Source organism: Gouania willdenowi, chromosome 4 (genome assembly GCF_900634775.1).
Source record: "Gouania willdenowi chromosome 4, fGouWil2.1, whole genome shotgun sequence".
NCBI lineage: Eukaryota > Metazoa > Chordata > Actinopteri > Blenniiformes > Gobiesocidae > Gouania > Gouania willdenowi.
In genome coordinates, this window is record NC_041047.1 from 38,995,007 (window position 1) to 39,006,047 (window position 11,041).

The 11,041-nt window shown below is 39.5% G+C and overlaps 1 protein-coding gene across 1 annotated transcript in view; it reads left to right on the forward strand.

Annotated features, from left to right (window-relative positions):
• Window positions 1-9,064, forward strand: part of kdm4aa (lysine (K)-specific demethylase 4A, genome duplicate a) — a 46,948-nt gene extending 37,884 nt beyond the window's left edge. Inside the window, exons 20-22 of the mRNA XM_028444064.1 lie at window positions 3,054-3,173; window positions 5,475-5,567; window positions 8,109-9,064. Of these exons, the coding sequence (XP_028299865.1) occupies window positions 3,054-3,173; window positions 5,475-5,567; window positions 8,109-8,249 (354 nt within the window). The 3' untranslated portion in view covers window positions 8,250-9,064. The remainder of the gene's footprint in view (window positions 1-3,053; window positions 3,174-5,474; window positions 5,568-8,108) is intronic.
• The last annotated feature ends 1,977 nt before the right edge of the window (window positions 9,065-11,041 follow it).

Sequence of the window (11,041 nt, forward strand, 5' to 3'; positions counted from 1 at the left end):
TTATTTCATCGTCTTTCTCTAGTCAGTCTTAATCAATCCTGAAATGGATTGATGGAGTTCGCGATTGTCATTGTGAATCAAACGTGCACTGAGATCACAAGCTGTTTTACAGGAAATTTGACGTGCAGCTACACTTGCTAAAGCTAACATGAAACCACCCATTATAAGGTGAATAATATGCTGGAAATGTGTGATATTGTCCCAAAACATGAGGGTGAGGATTTAGAACGTGAGACATATTTCCATTTCAAAAGGTGAAATTTGTCAAATCACATCAATTTGTCAGATTTTGTGCATGAATTGACATTTCTATCATTCCGACACTCATTTACCATGACATATTGGCCCTTATTTATCAGCCTTGCGTGAAAACGGATGTAAATCTGAGTTCACATTTGGTCGTACGACAGGACCAACGTGTGATTTATGAAACATTCGTATTTGACCAATCCCAGCGTACAAATGATCGGGTGTTGAAAAATGTGTCATTAATGTCATTAACAAACTGTTTCAGGGGCCCCGCCCCACTAAGGTCAAATGAGAAATGAAACTTTTCAAAGATGAAAATCGGCATCTTCACATCTGAGGTGGAGCAAAACGAAGATGTCCTTTTTAAACATGTGAAAACTAGACTTTAAAGGATGTGTCCCAGCTCAAACACAGCTGAGAGGCTCGTTCACAGAGTTTCTGCAAAGTGTTGAAGCAGGGACACATTGAAAACCTGGTGGACTCCCGGACACCCCTGATTTAAACGCTCTGTAGAAGAGGACCATCTACAGAGTAGATGACGTCTGCCCCCCGTGCGCGCTGCGAACAACTTCACAGCAAAGATCCTGGAGAGACACACGGAAATATGACGTTTGTATCGACCTCAGTTGTCCGCACGCTTTAGGCAATAAGTAACACGTTAAAATGTTTTTATAAAACCCTTTAAAAAGCATTAAAAAAAGACTAAATGTTGTCGCTTGTAGGACCTCATTCTCCAACACAGCGCATAGCAGGGCTGCGTCCTGCATGAACCTACTGTATGCATTCCGGTAGCAGCGTCTATTAGCGGGGTTATGCGTTATTCCGTGAAAGGAAAACCAAAAAAGTGATATCAGTATTAACTTTATTTTTTTTTGTTTAATTAGTTTAAATAATCTGTTTTGATCTGTTCTGAATGTGTCTGCATATGCTCCATGACAGCTGAGGCTTCTTTAATAATTATTTTCAGTCTCAGTCAGATTTTGCTGTGCTGAACCACTCATCCACTCAGATTATTGTCAGACCCGACGTGAGATCTGATCGTAGCGTACGCTCACAGGAATTTACAAATACAGAAATGTAAGTAAATATGTTCGAACGCACGTCGTACGCTCATATCTAAACGTCCGAATGGTTGATAAATGAGGGCCATTGTGTGTAAATGTGATATTTTACTAAAACATGCATTTTGAGGCTATACAGAGTGTTGGATGGCAATTTCCACTTATATTTTGATTTTTAAAAGATAACAAATTATCATTTCAGGATGTGAAATGCGTATTTTCTGTCAGTTTTTTCCACAATCACTGAAAATCTGAGGCTCTAATGCAGTTATTGAGGGTTCTTTAAAGAAAATAAATGTAAAAAATCAACAAAGGCCCTATAGTGTTCCATGGAGCTCAGAACAGTCTCAGTGAGACACATCCACCAAGCCAATCCTCCCTTTTGTACCATTCACTGTAGAAAAAACAAACAATTTTCTGACCTTACCTTTGCTGAACGTCTGGTAACTCGAGTGTTGGTCGATGGAATCAGAACAGTATCATAATGAATGAACTCTTGCAAGCTTTTTCACGAATGCACATGCTTTGTTTCACAGTTGTATTTCAGATTCACAAATGCACACGATCTGTTTTGCAAATATATATTTTATGCAAACTTGTAATATAAATTCTGAAATACACACGCTCTACTTCACAAATATCATTTTGAGGCACACTTGTAATATAAATCCACAGATGATGCAAATTGCTGAATGTGCATTTACAAACTGCTTCTGTGCTGTGAAACCTCTGTGTATTTGTGAGAGAAATGTGTGCAATGAATTTTGAGACTGCTCTGACGTCGCGGGTTAACCATTGGCTGATAAAACTGATTGACAGATTAATCAGCCAATCAGGTGTGTTTGCTTTCAGCCAATCATATGGCTTCTTACATTTTCTCCACACTCTTGTTTGAACACTGCTTATGCGCACATATCAGTAGCTCTTTTTGCAAAACAGCTCGTGTGCATTTGTGAATTTGAAATACAACTGCGAAACAAAAATATATTTGTGAACCAGTGTTTGTGCATTTGCGAGACAGATCGTGTGCATTTGTAAATCTGATATACAACTGTGAAACAAAGCATGTGCATTCGTGAAAAACCCTGCAAGAGTTCATTCATTATGATACTGTTCTGATTCCATATTGGTCTCCCATCTTTTTTTCCCTCAAATGTTTTTCTTTATTGTCTCTTGCGCTGTCATTCTGACTGTAGTGTTATCCCGCCCACTCGCTAGAGAACGTAGCAGCAGCGGTCACGTGATATCAATTCTCTAATGCAGTGTGAACTTACGTACAGCATTTAGCATCCCAAGGCAGCGTAGAGAGCTGCCTTTTTACGTAAATGGTTTTCATCTTGGGGAACTGATTGTGCATGCGCAAACATAAAAACATGCTATGGGAAGAGAGGCAGAGCAGCAATGTGCTTTTGAGAAGGGGTGTGGCCTCCTCCTGCCTTACAGCGGTTAGGAAATAGCTTTGTTTAGCGATTTGGGCTATGAAAAGCACAAAATGCTGACACTTTCAAATTTACAGGTACTGTAGGCTATCAGAAATTGAAGATTAGATCATTTATAATTATATTATAATTAAAACAAATAATCAAAATATCAGTTCACCCTTGGGTAGGCACTGCCTACCTTGCCTACCCTGACTGCACGTCACTGGTTAAGGGGGAGAAATGAGACGCAGCCTAAGGCTAAGGTCCTGGGTCAGTAACTGACAGTAACTGTGTGTGTGTGTGTGTGTGTGTCGTTGGTCAGAGCAGGGACTGCGCTCAGCTCGGACCCCCACCACAGGGGGAGGTGGTTCAGGTGCGCTGGACTGACGGCCTGGTGTACGGAGCCAAGTTTGTAGCAGCTCACGTCATCCAGATGTACCTGGTAAGAGTCGTGTGCACTGGTCTCAGATATGAGCAGTGGAACGTCGGAATGTATGAAACCAGAGCACTTTCACCTCATTACTCCATCTTACTTCAAACACATAAAAAGCCATAGAAATGAATTATTACATATATATATATATATATATATATATATATATATCATAGTAGCGGTGTAACAATTAATATTAACGATTTAATTTGAATCACGATTCGTTGTTGCCAATTGGATTCATGGATGATGCTCAATCTTTCCATCATATCTAATGTGAAAGCACTACATACTCATTTAGACGTCAGACTTATTATGAGTAGTACGTTATTATGACATTTGCAACACAGCTTGTGTATGTGTGCGTGCCAGGGTTGTGGTCAATTTTGTATTTGAGTTACAATTACGATTTTAATTACAATTACAATTAACTTATAATTACAATTCTTTTTTATCCTTAGAAAGTCAATTACTCAAGTCAGTTAATCGCAATTACTGAGCCTGAAATAAAAAACCTTAAAAAAACGTAACCTCCCGCTTGTGTTAGCTTTCTGTTAGCATCTAAATCCTAAATCGGCTGTTAAATACACTAAACACAAATATCTATCATTTATTTTTTTTCTATCTATTGGTTACCTTGTTAAACTTCCTAATCAATGAAAATATAGGTTTAAATATTTTTTAAATGGTAAAATGGAGGAAAGCTTTAACAAACATGTTTTAATAATTACCTACATATGTGAAGGACTGTACATAGAACTGTAACATGGTTCCCCAGTTTTGCCAGAAATTATAATTGACAATTTTTTTTATAGAATTTTCATGGCAATTACAATTACAAAGTCAATTAAAGCTGCAAGCATCGATGAACGGACCCTCGCAACCACATGTGTGCTGGGAAGTGGCGCACGTTGAGGCGTGTTGCATGTCGGTGGGGGTTTCAGAAATATTAAAGTGTTGAGGTGTAGCTGACCTTTTTTAAGGATTATATCACAAACTTTCCTGCAATGTTTTGTGCAAATATAATGCTTCTGATTTCCTTTTACCAATAGGTGGCGCTATGACTATGAATGACGGTTCCGTTAGATTATAACCGGAGATGCTTGATTTGTTTCTGTGTGGGCATAAAACAGATGTAAATCATTAGACAATAAGGTTACATTGTGTAATCTTTGGAAGTGTGGTAGAAAGAAATAACAGTACTTACCCAGGTCAGGGAAATCAACTCAACTCAACTTTATTTGTATAGCGCAATTTACAACAAAGTCATCTCAATGCGCTTATCAAAATATAAAATTCATAATTAGAAAGAAAAAACCCAACAAGATCCACATGAACAAGCATTTAGCGACAGTGGGAAGAAACAACAGGAAGAAACCCCAGCATAACCAGGTTCAGAGGTGGCAGCCATCTGCGTCAACTGGTTGGGATTAGTGGACAGAAGGACCAACAGAACAGGATAGAGAGATAGAACATCAGAGTGTCTCAGACTAGTTGAGCCGTGAACCACAGATCAGGAACTGCCATCATCAGCTTCACAACACCTGAAATAGAGAAGACTGAGAAGGTAGAGGAGAAGGCACTGACTGCAGAAAAACATGATACAGTTTTATCAAGTCAGCCTGCTTTGGCCTTGGGCCTCACTCCCAGTGGCTTAGTCAATACTTATTATAAAGATGACGAATCTCTTCCCGTTTATTGGTAAGCTAACAGCGACTCCAAGGTCTGTAAATGCGACCGTTCACAGACGAGCCCATGTCCGCTCTAGTGGTTAGGTTATGTTATGATTCAGTCCTGTTTATGTGGACTGTAAATCATAACCATCTACTTCAGAATTTGAATCTCTTCCCATTTATTGAACCAGTAAATGTGACCGTTTACAGACGAGCCCATGTTCGCTCTATCTGACATGGGCGTGTTTAGGCCCTCAAAAATGCAATAATTTTGCCATAAATAAAATAATAATAAAAACGAGGTGTATTACAATAGGGTCCTTCCCACTGTTGTGCACGGGCCCTAATTATATGAACTCAATTACAATTTAATTACAATTACAACAGCAACCGATTTTAAAAATTACTATTTTAATTACGCCATAATTGTAATTATCAATTACACGGTTACAATTATAATTGACCCCAACCCTGGTGTACGCATCCCACACAGAGCTTGTGTGTGTGTGTGTGTGTGTGTGTGTGTGTGTGTGTGTGTGTGTGTGTGTGTGTGTGTGTGTGTGTGTGTGTGTGTGTGTGTGTGTGTGTGTGTGCGCGTGTGCGCGCGCGCGCGCGCGTGTCCTTGTTGTGAACACAGGTGGAGTTTGAGGACGGCTCCCAGTTGACGACTAAGAGAGACGACGTCTACACTCTGGATGAAGAACTCCCAAAGAGAGTGAAATCCCGACTGGTAGGAGCTCACTCTGCCTTTGCTCAGTGCACGTGAGGAACGCTGCCTCCCTCACACTGGCTATGGTTACATTATGTTTTTTAATTCGGAATTAGTTATTCCAAAATAAATTATTCCAAGTGTTCTGCTTTGTGTTTACATGGAAATAGGAATTCTGAATTGAGGTTTACATGAAAAACGGGTTTATTCGATTCTATTCTATTCCGGTTTTGGTCTGGGGCTTGGGAAGGGTTCTGATTGGACAGGGGGCGAATGTGCATACCTGTCAAGTATCCCGTTTTGGCCGGAAAACTACCGTATTTTACCCCTCTTTTCCGCCATCTTCCCGTATAAGTATTTTCCTGTAAATATCCCGTATTTTACTGTAGTAATAATTAAAAAATGTCTTACTAAACTCAATGGCGTCACTAACCTCGTGAGAACTGCCTCCTGAAATGGCCTGTGTGGCAGTTCTCACGAGATTAGTGCCGACATCGGCAACAAACCCAGAAACAACTCAGAACAGAGATGATGAATGAAGACGTTCCGGCGAAAAAAACAAAGAACTGGTGTAAATATGTTGTAAAATGTGACGGAGAGTTTATCTTCCTAAAGACCATCAGGATGTGACACAGTTACATGTTCTGTTAGATTAATAACTGAGATTTTAACGTTTACCACAGCATGTAAGTCACCATGAAACATCAGCCAATCACAAGCTCCACAAATATACACAGCTTTAAAAAGTGTTAAAGAATGTAAAGTCTGTATTAAATGTGTATAAGTCATTAGTGAATATCAGAGAACCACATGAGTGAACATGAGAAATTATCTAATGAAAATAAAATGTTAATGTCAAACTTAAAGACAAGCAATGTGAAATTAACAGTAAATATGTAACGTGTTGACTTGTATATAAACTGTAAGTATATTAAATAAACACATGAGCTTCATATACACATTTATGTTTTTATTTAGGCTGTTTTATAATTTAGGAATTAGGGCTGGGCGATATATCGAGATTCAAGATGTATCGAGTTTTCTATTTTGGCGATATAGAAAACTATAATGTTTCATATATATATATATATATATATATAATGGCTTATTATGTATCAAAATACTAGTTTTAGGAGTCGTTGCTTTTACTTCTCAGAACAACATGTAAAGCTCAGTTAGATGATTAATGAGTGGCACATATTGATCAGCTGTTTGTTAATAAATGTCCCTGTGTAGCATTTTGCATCAGCAAATTTAACCCAGAATTGTTTTTCTGGTCAGACTTTATTTGATAAAATTATCTAGATTTATATCATATATCACCATTTTGAGAAAATATATTAAGATATGAGTTTTGGTCCATATCACCAGCCCTAGTAGGAATGTTCACAGCATTTTAATGTTAATAAAGGTCGACCTGCCAGATTCTAATCACATAATTGTATTCACTAAGTGGTTGACAAGTGGGTATTTTAGATTTCTTATACATCTATCTTAAAATATAAGTGATACTGGAGCTTGGTATGAAAACTTGACAGGTATGCGAATGTGACGTATTCACATCTATCGGGAAAAAACACACAACAAACCTTTTCTTTTCAGCTACAACATAGAAGACCACACGAGAACGGTTTTCACTTTTATTTTGATTGTAGTTTTGAAGCAGCAGCTCGATTAAAAACATACGGTTTCACTTTCTACTGTGGAGCAGGAGAAGAGAGATGGAAGTCCAAACTTTGGCCAATCAAAGCTGCTCTACCTCCACTCTGGGGGCGACCGTGGCTCAGGTGGTAGTGGGTCGTCTTCTGATCGAGAGGTTGGGGGTTCGATCCCAGTACCTGACTATGTGTCGAAGTGTCCTTGGGCAAGACACTGAACCCTAAGTTGCTCCCAGTGGTCGACTAGCGCCTTGCATGGCAGTCCTGTCCCACTGGTGTGTGAATGTGAGAGTGATTGGGTAAATGAGCTGTTATGTAAAAGCGCTTTGAGACTGCTTCACTGTGGTGATAAAGCGCTATATAAAATCAAGTCCATTTACCATTTTACCATTTACTCTAAACGACGACGAGTAAAAAATGGACTTCCTAATGATCTGCGCATCATTAGTGAAGGTCTGGTGCTTCATGCCTGATGAAGCAGTTCTGTGTCTGTGAATGACCTCATGTTATCCACTCTTTTCATTATATCCATGTTTTTTAAGGCTCTTATTAAATAAATAGTCTCGGCTTGAGTCCGGGCGGCCGTCTTGGATTATGTTGTCACGAGCGTCATCGCGGCAAGTCGCACATGAGCAGAATGACCAGAATTAACTTAAAGCAGATTTAAGTGTTTACAAGAAAGAGGAATCATTTATTTCAGAATAAAACAGCTACCTAATTCGGATTTAGGTTTAATTCGGAATTAATTTTGAATTAGTAATTAAGTGTCAAAGGTCAGTTTAAAGATTAATTAATTAGGGTTAGAGTTAGGGTTACGGTTACGGTTATTCTGAATTACAGCTCCCATGTAAACGTGACCACTCACTCTCACACACACTTCACACACACTGTGTTCTCTCTGCAGTCCAAAGCCTCAGACCGGAGGTTCGACGGCATCTTTGAAGAGAAGGAGATCATCCGGGAGTCGAAGAGACAGAGAGTCATAAACTCACGCTACAGAGGGGACTACATCGAGCCTGTGATTTACAGAGCCATCATGGAGTGAGCCTGTGCCCCCTCACACACACACACACACACACACACACACACACACACACACACACACACACACACACCAGCACTGAAAGCCTGAGCAGCTAGCCGCACTGAGGAGACTATGGAGCACCTGCTCCTCCTGTTTTTTACTGGTTTTTCTTCCATCTTGTGAACATGTTCTGGGACTGAACGATGCAGTCTTTGTGCACAAATTTTTCACCGTCCCAGACACGCGTCAGAGGTGGTCGCGTTCTGTTCAGTGTTCGTCTCTGTGCCGTCAGTGCCTCCTGTGATTCCCACTTATCCCATTCTGTAACGCTCACTGGGAGCAGAGCAACTGGAACCAGTTACAGGACTACAGAGTCCTGTTGGGGGAGCAGAACTAACTCCTGGGACATTCCAGCTCAGTCCAAGTCTGGCTCATTTGTTCACCTGCAGGTGGGACACAATCCCTAATCCCTCCACAGACGAGCAACATGTTTCCATCCAATGTCACGCCAATGTTCCAAGAACCTGCCTCCTCCCTCCTCTACTCCAGCATTTTTTTCCCAGCATGCCACACTCTGGATGAGGAACTTCATTCCTTCTTTGCCATGAGTAGAGTTGATGTGGCCTGGTCACACGCTCGGTTCTGACTATGTGACCTCGGTTCCACTTGGTAACGCCAACAAATCAATCAATCAATCAATCAATCAATCAATCAATGTTTATTTATAAAAAGCGCTTTTCATACAAAGAGATGCAGCTTTAAGTGCTTTTACATACTGTAGTTTAAAATACACCCACCTTGTACAAACCCTGTCCACCACACACAGACACAACAAATTAAAATAAGGACACTGGCACATGGCTGGGTACAGAGGATCTAGGTAAGGAGACATCACAAGGAGCCGTCTGCACCAGGAACAGGACACAGATCGTGGGCACATGGCGCTGAGACAGAGCCCCCAGTCCAACAAAACAGCAACACAACCCATCACAGTCCCCCAGTCCTGAATCCACTATCTGTCCCCGCCCTGTGCTCCTCATTCTCTCAGCGTGTCTCTGAGCGCTCAGACTGAACACACACTTTATCAGCTCATTTGTTTGTATCTCACTGTGCTGGAGGTGAAACACTTTGTAAATATCCTGTAGTATATCTGAAGATGTTACGACAGATGGAGAAACTTCCTGATTATCCTTCTACATTTTCTAAAAATCCATGTCTTTGTTTCAGTAAAGACTTTTGTTTAAATCCTTGTGTTGTATTTATTTCAAATTTACAAAAAATTGACCTCTAAACCAGTTTACCAAAGGTCATTTTCAGATTTGTGGAAATGTGTGCACTTTTAATCAAAATCTTGCAAATGAAATAAAACTACCTTTGAAGAGCACATAAAGAGTTAGTAACAGTTAATGGCATAAAAAAGGAAAAGCAAGATGAAAGTACGGCCTCTCCTTTTTTTCTTAAATCTTTATGATATTTTAAGCGTTACATGAATATCTATCTGTTAATGAAAGGCCACAAAACCCAGGCCCCTTCAAAGTCCACCCATCCCAGCATCGGGATATTCATTCACAATAAATAAATAAAAAAGCTAAATATTTTAGGTGACTATACTATAGAATCAATATTTCTCTCCAGAATTGAATAATTTTTATTTTATTTTAACCATGTCTGCTTATCATTGTCCTCATATTAACTCATTGTCCTAAGTCGGCAATCGAGAGTGTTGCGATCATGAAAGAAGACGATCATCAACCTGGGCCAAGTGATGAGCCCAGCTCATCTGACAAACATCAGCAAACCTGATCCAGATTCAGTAAGCTGAACTATTCAGTGTAGGGGTGGACACACACACACGATACACGTACATACCTGTAAATAAGTTCATATATTTTTGTCAAATGTAAAAATTGTAATTGTACATTGTAATTGTTATATATTTGTAAAATAATCATTTTGCCATCAAAAGCCTGGTCTTGGTGGTGTTTTTGTTGTTTTATAGAAGGAAACCAATGTTCAGATATTTGTTGTCACTAAAGCAAAAAACATTATCCTCAAAGTCACTGTTCTGCTTGACATGTTTTTTTTTTGTTTTTTTTTACAAAAGCCTGTTTTCTCAGTTTTTTGGACAGAAACTGGCATTTTATGTCAAACCCACCTACTGTATATTCAACTGTTGATTACAGAAGAATGAAACAAGCTCGAAACACTTTTTACTGATGAAAGAAAAGAGTCTATTCTTTCAGAATCTGGTTTCAGATTTAACATAGTCATAATATTCTGTGGGTCTTAAAATATTCTAAATGCTCTAAAATGGCTGGCAACCCGTAAACCCCCCCCCCCCCCCCCCCCCCCCCCCCCCCCCAATTTACTGGAATACAGTATAAAATAAAATAAAATGTTGATGCAGAGTCCATCCTTTTCTCATGGGATGCAGAGTCAACAGAATGATATAATTAGTTATGGAAACTTCACGCTGCATGATCCTGATCGTTTAAAGTCCTATTCAACACAACTCTAAATCCAACTGGAATCTTTTGACGCTCAGGAAGTGACTCATTATTAAATACTCAAATTCAGCTGTAAATTCAGCTCCACGAGGCCTAGCGTAGCCTCTATGCTAACTCTGTCTCCTCTCCCTCTCGTTCTAACGCTCACTTCACTTGAAGGGAACCTTCCCAGAACAGTCAAACTGATTTTTTAATTATTTTATTTATTTATTTCATCCGTTTTAGCACAGTGCTACATATTTCTATCCAAATATTTATTAACATCTGGGAGGGAGGAGGGTAATGTGGGTTTTCTAGGAATAAGTG